At 40.6% G+C, this 17,145-nt stretch overlaps 1 protein-coding gene across 1 annotated transcript; it reads left to right on the top strand.

Moving 5' to 3' along the window:
• The first annotated feature begins 691 nt into the window (after positions 1 to 691).
• Positions 692 to 15,947, top strand: LOC116521715 (olfactory receptor 1D2-like). The gene is made up of 6 exons (XM_032236376.1): positions 692 to 831; positions 971 to 1,111; positions 1,354 to 1,491; positions 1,837 to 2,149; positions 14,096 to 14,199; positions 14,993 to 15,947. Exons 1-6 carry the CDS (start codon positions 692 to 694, stop codon positions 15,945 to 15,947), a joined length of 1,791 nt encoding a protein of 596 aa, XP_032092267.1.
• Positions 15,948 to 17,145: the final 1,198 nt, after the last annotated feature.

The following is a 17,145-nucleotide window of genomic DNA, read 5'->3' as shown; positions in this document are numbered from 1 at the left end:
ATTCATGTCATAAGAAGAGGTGAAGAAGCCCAGTGGGGGTGATGGGGTGGGGGTAGGGGGTAGTGATGGGCTGATATGGAAATATATTCCTGACTTGTGATGTATTTTGGCTTCTCTAGATTGTTCAGACAAAAACAATAGCAATAGCAATAGCAGTAGACTTATATACCGCTTCATAGGCCTTTCAGGCCTCTCTAAGCGGTTTACAGAGAGTCAGCATATTGCCCCCAACAATCTGGGTCCTCATTTTACCCACCTCGGAAGGATGGAAGGCTGAGTCAACCCTGAGCCGGTGAGATTTGAACCGCTGACCTGCTGATCTAGCAGTAGCCTGCAGTGCTGCATTTAACCACTGCGCCACCTTGGCTCTTCTCTAAAAACAGAAAAACTGAAAGGAGATCTGAAGAGAACAAGGGACCAGAGTTATATGTAAGTCTTTGCATAGTTCATCACATCTTTTTATAACCCTATTCAGTTCACACTTTCAATACAACATTCATCATTTGTCCATTGGCAATGGGACTGGCCATTTTATGAAACAAGTGATGGAAAATTATATTCTAGTAAAAGAAGCTTGGGAAAAAAGGGTGGAATGTGTTGTAATTGTATCAAAAGGTTTATAATTCAAGTACAAAAAAAAACAACCCAAGGGCCTAATTTCTCTCTGGTCTTCATAATTTGCAGAAAGACAATGGAAATCTCAAAACTTCTGGCAGAAAAAGAGGAGCTCAAAGTCCAAATTCAGGAGCTTATAAAGGAAAACCACCAACTGGCCAAAGAAAAAGAGGAGCTCTGCGAAGAGTATAAAGAGTATAAAGAAAAGATGAGCAGGTTAAAAAATTTAGATAGCCACCCTGACTTTCTCTTCCTTTCTCAGCTATTTCAATTAGTTTTAATTTTAAACAAGTTTTATAATTCAAATAAAAAAACCTAAGGGAGCTAATTACACTTTGCTCTTGATATTTTACAGAAAAATTAGTTCAGAGGAACTTGGGCAGCTGGAGAAACTGAGGCAAGAGAACGAGAGACTCCGCTGCAAGGCTCAGAAAGAAGCTGCGGAGAAAGCAGAGCTCCTACATGAGAATAATGATCTCAAGGAAGAACTTTATAGGTGAGAAATATTTAGATAGCGATTTGACTTTTTCTTTCAAATTCAGATTTATTTATTAGATCCCTTAGGCCAGATATACTGGATAAAAGAAATATTCCATTCATGTATGTATGTATATATGCATGTATGCATGTATAACTGAGTAAGAGAAGAGCAATAGTTATAATGGAATGCAATAATAATTAGTAATTCAAGTAACAAATTAAGAGGGCTAATATCTATCTGGTCCTCATAATTTACAGAAAGATAGCAGTGATGTCAAAACTGACAGTAGAAAGTGAAGAGCTCCGAAACAAAACTGAGATTCTGATGTTCAAAAATATTGAACTTACCGATGAGAAAGAGGAGATCTTCAGAGCGTACGAAGAAATACTGTGCAGGTGAGAAACTTTTAGATAGCCACCACAAAATACTTCTTCCAGAATTTCATATTAGGGTCTCCTTATCTTAGAAAGCTTGGAAAAACCTGACATTCTCCTTACTTTAGAAAGAAATTAACAAACTATGTCTCGTATTCTTTTACATATACAAATCTAGGAGTTAGTGTCATGGAATGGGAAGATACGTATAGAAGAGACTTTTCAATCTCCATCCCCCAGTGCCCAACAATATTTATATACTTTCAGAGTGAGAGTTTCCTGACATCAAAGCAGTTCCCGTTATTTTAACTAAGAATACTTTGTTGTTGACCCAGATTCACAGCTAACATTCTGATTTTTTTTCAGAAAGGAACTACTGAGGATAGGCCGCTGCACCTTATTGACAGACAGAGACCAGATGGAAGACAAGACAGAAGCTCAGGAGAAAATGAAGCCTCAGATGGCAGAATATCAATTGAACTCCAAATGGCTTAAAGCTTTGGTGGACAAAATTAAAAAATCTAAGGAACCTGGGTCAAATATTCTGAGGTGGCTGCAGAAATCTCTCAAACTCCTAAAAGAGGATTCCTCTGAACGGTCAAAACACACCCTGCCAGAATGGCTTAAAGCATCTGCCACCAACCTCCCAGAGGAATGTGCTAAAGCAGCCAGGGAGGATGTGAATGATTGGCTAGAAGCATCAATAAATCATCTCCAGGAAAAAGGGCCAGAAACGTGTGAGTTAGATGTGGAGGGATGGCTAAAAGCATCTATTATAGGCATTCAACATCTACAAAAGTTCAAGTCAGAGTCTCGTGGAAGCCAGAAAAAAAGGGATGGCTTGCTGAATCAATAGAAAACCTGAAGGAGGGGACTTCCTGTGGTGACATCACCGTGCTTAGAGTGGAGGGAAGGAAGCTCTCCTAACTTCTAACTCTAACTCCTTTGTTTGGGCTCTTTTTTGAGTGCTGTTGATCCTGAAGGGGTCAACAGATTAAAGGGGATACTCTGTAGATGCTGGGATGATAAGGCAAATCCCCCCACGGATAGGAGAAAGCCCCTAAACGGACAAGGAGATATCCTACAAAAGTTCAAGTCAGAGTCTCGTGGAAGCCAGAAAAAAAAGGGATGGCTTGAAGAATCAAGAGAAAACCTGAAGAAGTAATGTCCTGAAGGATCTGAAGAATATGTTAAAATGACTTCGAGGATCCTTAGAAAGCCTGTCCCTTTCTAGAGAACCTAGACCAGTTCCTGAAAAATGTCTTCCACAATCCTTGAAAAACCTGGAAGAGGAAGGTCCTGAAGTATCTAAACAAGATGCCAACAAATGGCTTGAAATAGCTATAAAGAATCTTGAGGAAGAAGGAACTAAAATGCCACTCCTAGATACTCAGGAATGCCTTGAAGCCTCTATTAAAAGCATTCGGGATCTACAGTCCAGATGAGAAGGTTTGAAAAATCAATAGAGAACCTCAAGAAGCAATGTTCTGAAGGAACCATGGAAAATATATTTCAATGGCTTCAAGGATCCTTAGAAAGCTTTGCATTTTCTGAAGAACCTATACCACTTCTTGAAAAATGGCTTCAGCAATCCCTGAAAAACTTGGAAAAGGTCCCGCAACATACAAACAAGATGCCAAAAATAGCTTGAAGTATCTGTAAACAGCTTCAAAGAGGAAGGACCGTGAAGCATCCCATGTGGTCCTCAGGAATGGCTTAAAGCATCTATTAAGGACATCCAGGATCTCAAATAATCTAAGGAATCAAAAACAAGCAGGGGAAAGACGAAGGAGAGAGTGATTTGGGTAGAACTTGTTTGGTCTGAAAGAAACTGAAGGATGGATGGATGGCTTCAAACATATTTAGCAAGTTCCAGGCAGCCTGGTTCTACTGCATCCAAAACAGATATGCAAGTATAGCTACAAACATCTCTGCAAAAACTCAGTCACGAATCCTCAGAAGAAGCCAAAAAACAATGTGGAGGAATGGCTCTAGGAATCCAGAGAAAATGTCCTGAAGAATCCAAGCAATAGATGAATGAGTAGCTTGAGATACCCTTAAATGACTTCCATGAGGGAGGGCCTGAAACTCCCCATCCATTCCATCTTGGTATATACTTGTCTCTCATTTCTGCTGCTACTAGTGTTATTGTGATCAAGATGACTAAATGAACAAACTGGAAATGTATCAGCAAGTATTTATTCTTTTGGGTTTTTTTTAAATGGACTTATTTGATTTTGATTTTGATTTTATTTTGATTTTATTGACATTTGTAGGCCGCCCTTTTCCCTGAGGGGACTCAGGGCGGCTCACATAAAATCAGGGAGGGGGAAATGCAAACAGTAACATAGACACATATAATAAAAACAATAAGCAACATACATTCATCATTCAGGAGGGGCAACTATCTTTGTCCCCAGGCCTGACGGGCTAGCCAGTTCTTCAAGGCTGTGCGGAAGGCCTGGACGGTGGTGAGGGTACGAATCTCCACGGGGAGTTCGTTCCAAAGGGTCGGGGCTACTACTGAGAAGGCCCTCCTCCTTGTAGGAAGGAAAGGAAATGGAACGAGAAAAAGGGTGTGTGAGATAGCAATAGCAATAACAGTAGACTTATATAACGCTTCATAGGCCTTTCAGCCCTCTCTAAGCGGTTTACAGAGTCAGCATATTGCCCCCAACAACAATCCGCGTCCTGATTTTATCCACCTCAGAAGGATGGAAGGCTGAGTCAACCCTGAGCCGGTGAGATTTGAACAGCCGAACTGCAGAACTGCAGTCAGCTGAAGTAGCCTGCAGTGCTGCATTTAACCACTGGGCCACCTCGGCTCATAACCAATGAACCCTTGTCATCAAGAATTTTATCTAGATGCTGCCTTAAGTTGGGTGGGAGGATAAAAGAAAGAGAGTGGAGGGAGAAAGGGAAAGGAAATATGGAGAGATTGATATGGAGCCGAGGTGGCACAGTGGTTAGAGTGCAGTACTTCAAGCCACTTCAGCTGACTGTTATCTGCAGTTCAGTGGTTCTAATCTCACCGGCTCAAGGTTGACTCAGCCTTCCATCCTTCCGAGGTGAGTAAAATGAGGACCCAGACTGTGGGGGCAATATGCTGACTCTGTAAACCGCTTAGAGAGGGCTGAAAGCCTTATGAAGCGGTATATAAGTCTTACTGCTATTGCTATTGCTATAGGAAGGAAAGGAAATAAGGGCCAAAGAACAAGCACAATTTATGCCAAAATGCCAAGAATGGATAGACAATGGTAGAGCACAGAGAAACAAAGCTTTGGAAGTGAAAAGGAATCAACCAAAATCAGGAGGGCTCCCTTGACTGTAGCATTACTGGCATAACAATTCATCTTATGGGGGCTTCGGGGGGGTGGAGCCTGCCGCCGTCGGGAGCTCAACGAAGCTCCTGCCAGGACTCTGGTTCGTATATCTTATAAGATCTATAGATATCTCCCCTTTCTGGCAGAAAGGGGCAGGGAGAAGGTCAGTCGTTAGGATCTCTTTGTAATTCATAGCTTTTTTTTTTTGCTGTGAATGGAGAAGAGGTTCAACATTAGCTGAGCCTTTACTCCGGCCAGTTTTCCGCGCTGCCTTTTTTGCAGCCTAGGCAGATTGCCCCCCCCCCCCAGGACAAAGCTAAGCTATTTAAAAGTCAATCCGGGCGGGGACCATTCCTGAGGAATTTCTTTTATTACTATCTAAAATACCGGCTTCAATTTCGCAAAAGGCTCCCTTCCTTTTTTAGCTGCGTCACAAGATGGCGATCTCGTAGTTTTTGTGTTTGATGTGACGTACTTAGCCAGCCCTACCCTCCTGAAGGCTTCTCTGTACTAATTGCTAAAAGATTAACTGAGGGGAGCAGAGACTTTGATTTTTGGCTCGCTTGATTGCTTGTCTTTTATTTCTACTTTGGAATGGCTCCCAAATCTAAACAGAAGCGCTTCCTTAATAACATATCTCTAAAAACTGCTATGAAGCCGCTACCCTTGCCTCCCACACCCTCCACGGGAGATTTGTTAACACAAGAATTTCTTCTCAAAACGCTTAATGACTTCAGACAGGAAATTAATCAACTGATATCGGATTTATATGATCAATTTGATGCTAAAATTGCTCAGGCAAAGAAGGATATGATCGGAGTAATGACAGTCATGACAGATTATATTGCTGAAGCGGAGGACAAATTGGAACTTTTGGAAGAAACTAACCTTAATTTGATATCCAAAATTCAAACGTTACAACAGGAAATGGAAAATGCTCAAAAACAACTTGTCATGATAAATTATAATAAGACTGCCTTTGCAATAAGGGTTAGAGGACTGCGTGAAAACCAACAGGAGAATTTGAAACAGATCTTCTTTGAGGCTTTCAGCCGCTTGGTGGGAAGTCCGGGATTTAACTTTGATTGGCAGATTCAAAGAATTTACCGCCAGAATTCCTGGGTAGCAAAACAGCGACAGCTTCCGAGGGACATAATAATATACTTTACCACAAGGGAATCCAGAAATGAGATAATACAGAGGCTTTACAGCAAGAGGTTGAGAATTGACGGACAGGACTTGATTGTTTTTAAAGAGATACCATTTCAATTATTAAGAACAAGGAAAGAGTACGCTTTCTTAACCGAAGAACTCAGAAATTCTCAGATTCCATACAAATGGGAAGTCCCAGCTGGTATTACAGTTACATTTGGCAACCAAAAACACCGCATTAACTCTGTCTGTGAAGCCCGAGAATTTTACTACGAGACCCTGAAGGCGGGACTTCCTGATTCATCCGGACCTGGAGAGAGACAAGGAGAAGGAGAAGACAAACAGCGAGACACGTGGCTACAAGGCGGAGGGTGTTGCTTTCTTCTTCCGGAAGGGCAGAAGACTAAAGAATAAAGACTAAGCGATGTTCTTAAAGCTTTATGATTTCCGTCTGGGATAAAATGGAAAAGTGGTATATTGATGATGAGACATGGAGACTGAAAGAAGCGTTGCTGATTGTGGACACATATTGTATATAAGATTTGTCTGAATTCTAACTCAAATTGCGCATGAATTATTTTCTTAGGCGAGGAGAGCGGAGATTGCGATCTTTTTGAGTTGTGGTCTGGGACGAACGGAGTTGGGAGGCGCGTGGGAGAGGGAAGGGTAGCGAAAGCTTAATTAGACTACTTGGGGCTAGAATGCAAGCTGATATTTGTTTGAGTTGCTATTTCAATATAAGGTCAAGAAAGATTGGTCGGAGAGTCTTCAGGAAAGTGGAGTAAATATGGGAGGAGCAATGGACGCGGATAAAATATATATATGGACATGGATAAAGGCAGGGTGGAAGGTAAAAAATTTACATGTGGAGGTGGGTAAGGATAGAAAGGGAGGTGTTGGAAATGAAAAATGAAAGAAGTACTTGAGTTTAATGGTTTTATAGAAAGGTTTGGATATTCGGATAAAAAAGAGAGAAATTAAAGGTTTGAATAGATAGACAAAGCAATGAGACTTTTAGTTGGGGAATCCTAATTGATCAACTTACCTGGCTCTAATATAGTTTGAAACCTTGCAAGTAGTAAAATAATCGAAATTTGGAATGAGCTACATTGTTTAAGATTTACAGATAATGGGAAGCTGTGTTAACGTAGTGGGTTTATTGACCCTTCTCTGTTTCCCCTTTCTTTTTAGGTGTGTGTGTATTTTTTATTATTCTCTTTTTTTTTTTTTGGCTTTTCTTTTCTTTTCTTTTTTTTAATTTTAAAGTTAGCTGGCCTTATTATACTCAAATGCTTGTTAAAGAATTATGCCGGGTATGGGACCTGCGAAGCCGTAAGGGGGTTAGGGAGGGGGGATTATAGGGGGGAGGGGGGAGGGTGGAATTACAGTTTCAATTCTTAGAACAATAAGAATTCACTTGTATACTGCGGCTCGTTTTCCTTTTTTTTTTTTTATTCTTTTTAAAAAAAAAAAAACTGATGGATACACCAAAGCGAGGAGAAGAGGGAAAGAGGAGGGAGAAGTAAAGAGGGAGTGAGAGGGAATGTAAGGAGGGTGAGATGGAGGGAGGGGGAGATGTCTGAGGGGGAAGGGAAGTAGAAGAGGGGAATGCTGGAGGGCTGAAATGAAAGTTGGAGGGGGAGAAGAGAGGGTGTATGGGGGATTGAAGTGTTATGTTGGGGGTTTTTTTTTTTGTTTGTTTGTTTTTTTTCTCTTTGTTTTTTTGTTACGCACAGTATATAAGTGATTGTATAAAATGAAAATGAAAATGAAATAAATAAAATGTATTTGAAAAAAACAATTCATCTTATGGGGAAGGGAAGAGGTGCATTATCAGGAAACCTCTCGAGATTTCCATGCGCGTCAGACAGTTACAGACCATGGTCTGGTCCACAGTCTGGGCTATACACTCAGGGCCTTTGAGTATCATCATTACTACAGGGGGGTTATGGGGTTCCCAGAAGCTGGACGGAGATCCTTGGACCTGAAAGTGTGGCAGCATGAACGGATTTCCAGAAAAATTGCAGAAGTACAGGAATCCTTTCAGCAGTTCCCAAAAGGCTGCACAGCTGTTTGCACTACTCAGGTGATCCTGAGGATCAGGCAAACATCCAAGTGGTCTCAACAACTCCCTAAAAGAATGCAAATGACCAGCTGTCTGCAAGGAATATCAATCCTCTCCTTCCCACCATCCAATCAGAGCTGAAGAAGCTTCTTGGATGAGAAAGGAAACATCTTCTAAGACTTGATTGGTTCTTCTATTTAATTTGCCTTCTGCAGGTACTTAATAAAGCCTGAAATCTCCTTATTAACTGGTGTGTTCATTGTGTTTGGATATCTTATCTCATTTATCCGGCTCCTGAGCCGTTGCCTGATACTTGGTGAAAAATACACACAGACAGACACATAAACATATCTGATTTATCATATCAAATGTATTTTCTTTCAATAACAAAGTACATTTACAATCAAACAAAGGAGACCTGACAAACTTTCAGAAGCAATTGTGGCAAGAGACCAGGATCTCTGGTAAAACAGTCTCTCACCAAAAATCAACTGTATCCATAAGGTATCTGGGGCTATCCACTAGAATGGGTCTAGCCTTGCGTGGGCATCCCAAAGCAGCACCCCCAAACCATCAAGTCACAATATGGCATATGACAATGATAGGAAGCGTTGCTTGCTTTTCTGCCCAGTGACCTCCCTGTCTGAGGAAAGTTGCTGGAGATGCTGCCCCTTGGTCTGTGAGGGAGGAACCCAGGCTCTGCTCTCTCCACGGAGTACATCGTCTCCATGCCTGGAGCAGCCTTCCTCCCAAGACGTTTTTCTAGAGACCAGAGTTCTGGGCTGGCTTGCTGATTCCACAGCAAAGAAAGCTAGTATTTGGGCCCCAGGAAAGAAAAGCCTTCCGTTCCTTTCATTCTAGGTTAAGCTGAAAGAAAAGAGCTGACAAAGGGCCACATAATACTGTACTGCACCCTCTCCTGCCGAATGACCTCACCTAATGGTTTCATCTACTGTTGGGATAAAAAGGGAGCAGCAACAAACTCTGGACACTCAGACCATGCTATTCATATGCTTGCGCAGTGCTTGGAGGCTTTGAATTTCACCATATGGAGGAACGGGGTCCACCCACCTCAACCCTGGCTCTCAGTGGGGTACGCGCTCCCCAAGAGACAGCCGCTAGGCATTTTGGGTTTTCTCTGGACTCACAACTACATGTCCTCATGAAAGAGTTCAAAGCCCTACCCACAGAGAAGATAGGAAGACAGAACAACCCTCCCTCAGCCTCCTTGCTCATAGCTGAACTGTTCCAATAATTGAGAGAGTCACATAGGTCTGTTCCACCCTTGACATGGGTCAGTTGCCACTTGAGAACATTAACCAGTGTTATGTTCCTGGCACAGATGTGTCCAAAGGATTTCCCCACAGGCAAAATAGGATGGTAAAGTTAGATGATAATTCACCAGAGGGATGAAACAAAGCAGACACATGGTAGACATTGAGAAATCCTCAATAGTTTTTGAAATCATTTCTTGAAATGGTGTGACTTCAAGATAGCCATTGTTGCAGAAAGAACTCCACCCACTGAGATGCTCTCATGACCTGCAATGGTTCTACTCCATCACACTCTAGAGTCAAAGAACTTTTGATATAATGGACATAGTAGAAGCATTCCTAAAGTCCAACTTGATAAACAACCAAGAGGTTTTCAGGTGTTCTAGTTGTTCTGAAATTAGTAAAAAAGGAAATAATGTTTCAATGGTGTTCTAGCCCAAGCTCCAGTATCACATCATAGTGGACAGCCATTGGTTGATTTGTGCACTAGACGGGATTGGAGGGTGTGTATGGTACAGAAGAACCTCTGGTCCTGACCATAATTCGTTCCATAATTTTGGTTGTAACCTAATTAGGTCATGACCCAAAGCTAACCAAAATTAAAGCAAAATTAATGCAACGGCCACATGAGGATCTTGTTGCTCAGTGCTTACAAAAAATGGCCTGGAAGGGGGAATTGGTAGTGGGCATGGTTGATCACCACCCAAGTATGTGTTCGTGACCAGATTCAAAACTTTTGTGAATTTCTTGGTCAGAACCCGATTTGGTCATGATCAGAAGTGTTCATGACCAGAGTTTCTACTGTATCTGCCATGACATTGAAACCTCTAGGTGTTTTGAAAAAGGAGGACATGATGTTTTGGCTTGGTTTGCCAGAACGTATCTTCATGACGACAGGTTTGTGACTTCAGACTGACATTTTGCTGTTATAAGTACCCGCAAGCACAGCTGAATTGTTGAATTGGGCCTGGATACTCGGTTTCTGCTACTCTTTCAGAATTTCTGCCAGTCCTTCCTGAAACTGGATGTTCGGGGTGAATTTCATTCTACAAAGCGTGTTTTCTAAAGACGAGCATGCAACAGTCAGTCCAAAGCTTAAGAGCAGAGTCAGGGTTGTCAGCCAGTCCAAGGATCGAAGGTTCAAATGTGAAATTAATACACAGGGATCACATTTGAGCTAACCCTCCTTTCCTGCTAAGAGGAGAGAGGGAGCCAAGTCTGTTCTGTAGGCCGTCACTCCTCAGAATGTTGTTGCAGAAAACTGCCACTGTCTGATTCTTTACTCTGTTGTTAGGCAACTAACCGAATGGAACTTTCCATATGTTCTCCTCCCTCCTTTCATGGACCATGACTGGTCAATGCTTCAGGAGCCAAAATAAAACAGCCAAAGGGACAAAGCACAACCTAATCTTGCCCCCTTCTGGATATAACATGGTTTAGTTAGATCACCATTGATCATAATTTGAACCTTCTGAGATGTACATATTGACTTAATTCCTTGAATAAAATTGTTGTCAAAGTGCATAATTTCCAGAACTTTAAACAAAAAAGACCAATTCCATTCAAAAGCTTTCTCTGCAAAACATGCCTTGTTTTTTATGTTGTAAATATCCTAAGGCATCCAATAAAGTTTTATTTGATTAACAGAACAATAGAGCTGGAAGAGACATTGGATGACTTCTACTCCCACCCACCCTGCTCAAGAAGAAGACCCGACACCATAACTGGCTGTCCAATCTCTTCTTAAAAACCACCAGTGATGGTGCAGCCACGACTTCTGGAGACATGGCGTTCCATTGATTAATTGATTTTGAATTTCTGAAATAGGCTGAATTCAGATCCCCCATCAAATTCAAAACCACTAAAACCATTTCTGGGGTAGGACTCTCAGCCAAGAAGCAGATGAAACCACCACGTATATGAGGAACCATTGGGAATTTAGGGCAAAGGTTTGCCATTCACCTTTGCTATTAGAACTATGATATTCTTATATTGATGGCATGAGGGCACCCCTTGTCCCCCTTCATATTCAAAGATGCCCAGTTCTTGTGAGCCATGTGAGGTTCACCCCTAGCACCTATCCACAGCTAGACATTAAGTCTGTGTCATGAAACACTGATTGTGATGACTTTGACTGCTAAAAGAGACAATAAAATAGGCTAAGAAGGAAACAAAAAGACTAGAATGAATCCTCTCCAGTAGTCTACACCCTTATAAGCAAGGATTAATACCAAACAACCAAACAGAAGAGAATATCCTAAGCAAGGAGAGAATTATACCCTGACATGGCAAATTACAAGTAGCCCTCAATTTATTACCATAACTCAGACTAGAATTTCTACTGTTAAGAAAGGCAGTTGTTAGGTGATTCAAACCCAATTTTATGACTTTTTTTGCCATGGTTCGTAATTGATAACAATGTTGTTAACAAGTGAATACTGCTTCCCCCATTGACTTTGCTTGTTAGAAGCTGGAAGAATAAGTTGCAAATGGAGATCATATGACCTGGGGAACTCCAACCACTAAAAATACATGCCTATTGCCAAGCACCCAAATTTTGATCACACGACCATGGGAATCATGCAATGGTTGTCAGTGTATTGATTATAAATCACTTTTCCCTGTGCTGTTGTAACTTTGAATGGTCATTAAACAAATGGTTATAAGTCAAGAACTAGCTGTACTGTATATGAATAGAGATCAAACCCTCATACTGATGGTGATGATGCAGTGACGTGCAGTGAGCTTTATGGCTGGTGAGGCAGCAATTGTTTTAGACTTGTGGACTTCAATTCCCAGAATTCCACAGCCAGGCATGCTCAGTTCCGATTTAAAGCGACAGCATTTTTCCTCCTTGCAAAATAAGTTTTCCCATTCTTTTTCTTCTCCCTCTCCCTCCTTCCTCCCTCTCTCCCTCCCTCCCCCCTCTCTCAAACAGACACACGCACACAGAGAACTTGGATCCCTCTCTCACTCACTCACTCTCAAAGAAACACAAACACAGAAGTTGGATTGGATATATTTTCCAAAGGCTTGAAAGCAGTTCCTCTGCCATATGCCGCCCCCCCCCCCCCCTTCCCCTGCTGCCTTCCAATCAGAGCCTTTGATTGCAGGTGAATCACGTTGCCTTTTCAAACTTGTAATCAGTGAAGCTGGGCTTATATACTTTTATCCAGCTGTGTGTGTGTGTGTGTGTGTGTGTGTGTGTGTGTGTGTGTGTGTTTGAAAAGGCAACGTGGTTTTGTATGCAATCCTCCCCACACATGCACCTTTTCCAGCTGTTTCAGAGATTATTTCAATTCTGCTTCTCCCTGCCCTCCCCTCCCCTCCCCTCATGAAAGGCCAGAGATCTGTCAGACTGAGCTAGTTGCTCCCAGAGAACTCTAAAAAGCCTCTAAAAATGCCCTTTACAGGAGGCGAGAGAATACATGCCTCATTTGCATAAGGAATTTTTTGCTTGTTAACCCTTGGTTATCTCTTAAAAGGCAAAAAATTCCTTATGCACAGGAGGCCCCTAGTTCTCTGGCCTCCTCCTATGATTAACACAAAGCACTGTTCCAAGTCACTGTGAATCTGGCAGCAACTACCTTGGCTTTAATTATTTAAAAAAAATTCTTTTTCTTTTCCCCATGACTGGTGAGGCAACGCCTTCCTTGCCTCTAGTGACTGCACGTCCCTGCTGAACATTAGTCCACATTACCAGAACACTCATTCTAAATTGTCATATTTGATTTAGGAAAATATAGTATTAAAAGCCCAACATCTCTCCATATTTATATTCTCCTCTTAATTAATGTTTTTCATTTTGAATTTCAGAAACTTTTCATCATCCATATTCATTGAATTCCCAAACTCTTCATTATCCATGCTTACTTTGAAACCAGCTCATAGCAACCTAAACATTTAACACAAATTAATTCTGTGAAGATTATTTTTCTTTAAACCCCATAACATTAATTAAGTGGTTTAAAGAAGGAGCAAAACATTTATAATGATTTGCTGAAGAGGCCCAAGGGGAGTGGAGTAATTTCTATTAAGTGGGCCTCTATTTTATAACAACTCCTCTTATATTAAAGAAAGAAGATAACATGTTCCCACTTCTTTTCAGATCCAGAATAATTGCTTCATTAAGATAAAGTATGTTTCAAGTTGACTTCAGTTCCTCTGGATTTCACTGACACCGTTTTGTTGGCAAAGATGATCTCTGTCTCTGTCTCTGTCTCTTTCTCTTTTCCCGTGATGTTTCTTTACCTTCCAAGTCCAGCTATCTCCCCATTTCTATTAGGTTACCAGGAATCTACATCTCATGTACAGCAGCTGAATAGTTTCTATTCTGTACTAATCAAAAGGTAGAATCCAGATAGATGCATTGTAAATTGAGATTTCTCACCTGACATTGTGTTAGAGTGGATATACAGATTGTCAGTGTTCCAAATATCATGCAGAATTAAATCAGAGCTCAAGGCATAACTTTCATCAAAGTTCCAATTTAATAAGTTCATGATCTTGTCCCCACACCCACAAATCCATCACATGGTCCAATCTTCCTCTGTCATGCTGGCATTTCATCCCATCTGGTTCCAGTCAGGTGCAGAGACAAAGAATGACCTTGATTTCTAGGAAGGTATTTTTTTTATTTTGAAAACAAACATATTCTACTCCTTTCTATTCCCCCTCCCAATTACTACACTAATGAAACAGCATAGTACAATAATAGAGAATGTGGCAGGCCAAAGATCTGAAAAGGAATATGACTGCAGGCCTGACACAGATTTCTCTTACTCTTACCCTTTTTTCTTTTCTTTTTCCAGGATGTTTCTTCAACTTCCCAGACCAGCTATGGCACCATTTCTATTAGGTTACCAGGAATCTACATCTCATGTATAGCAGCCAAAAAGCTTCCAAAAAACAAGATGTGTGGTTGCTGTACAATTCCTAGTGAATTATGCCTAAACAAAGGTATCTCTTAAAACCCCTGAGATATTGTCACCATAATTCATGTATATTCAGCGTCGATAGAATAGATCTTAGAGTCCATGATCCCTATAAGGTCATAAGACAATCTGAAAAATGCATAAATAATAATTTAGTTAGTTTATAATGTAAAGGAACTGTTCAAAAGATATTGAGAACTTTAAAATGATTGCTATGGGTTAGAGGTTTATAAGTTTCTATGTTATTGGTAACTTTGAATGAAGAGGATCCTGACTGCTTTCTTTCCCAATGGACAAAGGACTTTTTACAAAGCTATTTAATGACATGCAGTATATTCATTCTGTGGAGGTTATGAACAAAGGAAGCCAGTGTGTTGTATCACTTCTTACTGTCCTTCCATCTGATACTTGTCACACTCTTGCTAAAAATGGTCTGTAGCCCTCCTACAAGTATTACCCAGAAATTCCAGGTTCTATCAATGAATTGGTTCTCTTTAGAGGATAAATTGTGTATGAATCATTCCAATATCTAAGTTTAGTAACAGCAATCCAAGACAGGAGTTGATTCATTATCTGGGAAATACAACACATTGTGTTATTCTGATGACAATGTCTTTGGTACTGTTCTGTACTAATGAAAAAGTAGAATCCAGATAGATGCATTGGAAATCAGGTTTTCTCAGCTGACATTGTGTTATAGAGGATGTACAGATTTCTCTTTCTCTTCCCTATCTGTGTTTTGCAATTAAAGTCATTGTCCATCATTATCTGTAGGCAGACTACCAAGATGGATGCTGACAATTTCACTTCAGAAACAGGATTCATCCTCTTGGGACTCGCCTCTCATCGATATCAATGCATTGTGCTATTTGTGGTCTTCCTAACAATGTACTTGCTCACAGTTTTGGGTAACCTGCTGATCATCATACTGGTACACATGGATGCTCAACTGCACACACCTATGTACTTCTTTCTCAGCCATCTGGCAAGCCTGGACATTCTGTATGTCACTTGCTCTTTGCCTCAGACTTTACTCCACCTCTTGTCTGGAAAAGGTGTGGTTTCTTCCATAGGTTGCATCTTACAAGGAGGAAGTGCCCTGAGCTTGGGCTGTACTGAATGTTTGCTATTGGGTGTCATGGCTTATGATCGTTACTTGGCCATCTGCAACCCCTTGAGATACACCTCGGCCATGGACAGGAAGCACCAACATCTGCTTGCCATCTCCTGCTGGATCATAGGCTGCATCCTCTCGACAGTCACTATTGTTTGCGTCTTTCGTCATTCCTTCTGCGGTTCCAATCACATTAACCACTTTTTCTGCGAGCTGCGTTTTTTGCTAGCTCTTGCATGTGATGATGTAAAGCGTACTACAGACATACTTAATGCTCTATCCGTATTCACCATTCTGATTCCCTTTTCAGTTATCTTGTGTTCCTATTGTTGCATTGTACATTCAATTTTTCAAATGCAGTCAATTGCGGGGCGTTATAAGGTTTTCTCCACCTGTGGCTCCCACCTTATTGTGGTCACCTTGTTCTATGGAACCATAATCTCTATATACATAACCCCCCATTCAAGTTCATCTGATAAGAACAAAAAGGTTGCAGTTATGTATCTTGCAGTCACTCCCCTGCTCAACCCCATCATTTACACTTTGCGGAATAAAGACATCCACAGGGCTGTGATCAAGGTGTTGAGAGGAAGGAACTTTGAAGAAAAAACATGAAGATTATTCTCAAATTCATCTCTTTTGACTCTCAGTCTCTTCCTTAAAGTCACTGTCAATATGAGACTTAATAAATCAGCTGTTTATTTCTGAGAAGTTTCTGAAAGATCAGACATGATTATCAGTTTAACTCTGATTCCTCTAACTTGGTTAGAGGCTCGGAACCACAAGCTACAAAAGTTCGATCTTTTTTCATTACTGAAAAGCTACTGCAGAATGCTTCATACATTGAAAGGGAAGAAAAGTGAGACTACATTAAGAGAATTTTTTAAGCAAATGCTCTTAATTTGGTTGAAACTCACAGTAAAATGATACAGCACTGCAAAAATTGTACCTTTTTCATCATTCAATGCAATCTAATACTAATATAACGGTTTAAAAATTGTAGATCTACATTCTAGCATCTAAAGTAATGTGTTACTGCCAATTAATGCTATCTAACATACAATGAAAATGTTGTTTCTGAAAGATAACCCTGGGAAATGCTGAATAGGAATTACAATAGCAGCTGTTGAAGCCTGTGTCTTAAATTTGTCAAATAGCCAATATCAGTTTAATTCTAGAAATGAAAAAATGATAAAGACAAAGAAAGTGAGGAAGAGGTATAACCAAATCCAACCACACAAAAAATTAACAATACTGTCCTTAATTATAATATAAATGCCAGACTCAAACAATTTTGCTGTGTATGCTCATAGACATATACCTCTGCAGTTTTTATTTATATTTTATATTATTTGTCAATCATTTAGAAAATAATTGGTGTAAGAATAAATATGACTATGAATGAAATGGGTATGAATAACTAGGGACAGTAGGACAGGGACTGCAGACCCGATGATGCACTTATGTACACCCCTTCCAGACTTTTAGGAATGGGGTGAGGTCAATAGTAGACAGTTTAAGGTTGAACTTATGGGGATTTGAAGATGTAACAACAGAGTCAGGTAGCACATTACAGTCATTGACTACTCTGTTGCTGAAGTCGGATTTTCTGCCATCAAGTTTGGAGCGATTTACATTGAATTTGTATCTATTGTGTGCTCCTGTATTATTGCAGTTGAAGCTGAAGTAGTCAATGATTGGTAGAACATTGTAGCAGATAATTTTGTGTACTATACTTAAGTCCGACCATAAATGTCGTAGTTCTAGGTCAATGGTTCCCAAACTTGGCAACTTTAAGACTTGTGGACTTCAA

This window comes from Thamnophis elegans, chromosome Z (genome assembly GCF_009769535.1).
Source record: "Thamnophis elegans isolate rThaEle1 chromosome Z, rThaEle1.pri, whole genome shotgun sequence".
Taxonomy (NCBI): domain Eukaryota; kingdom Metazoa; phylum Chordata; class Lepidosauria; order Squamata; family Colubridae; genus Thamnophis; species Thamnophis elegans.
The sequence above is the reverse complement of the archived record's forward strand: the minus strand, read 5'-3'. Positions and strand labels throughout refer to the sequence as shown.

Coding starts and splice junctions, on each gene's coding strand:
- LOC116521715 (XM_032236376.1), top strand. CDS start 692: ATGGAAATCTCAAAACTTCTGGCAGAAAAAGAGGAGCTCAAAGTCCAA. Junction 832..970: donor TATAAAGAAAAGATGAGCAG/GTTAAAAAATTT, acceptor GATATTTTACAG/AAAAATTAGTTCAGAGGAAC. Junction 1,112..1,353: donor CTCAAGGAAGAACTTTATAG/GTGAGAAATATT, acceptor CATAATTTACAG/AAAGATAGCAGTGATGTCAA.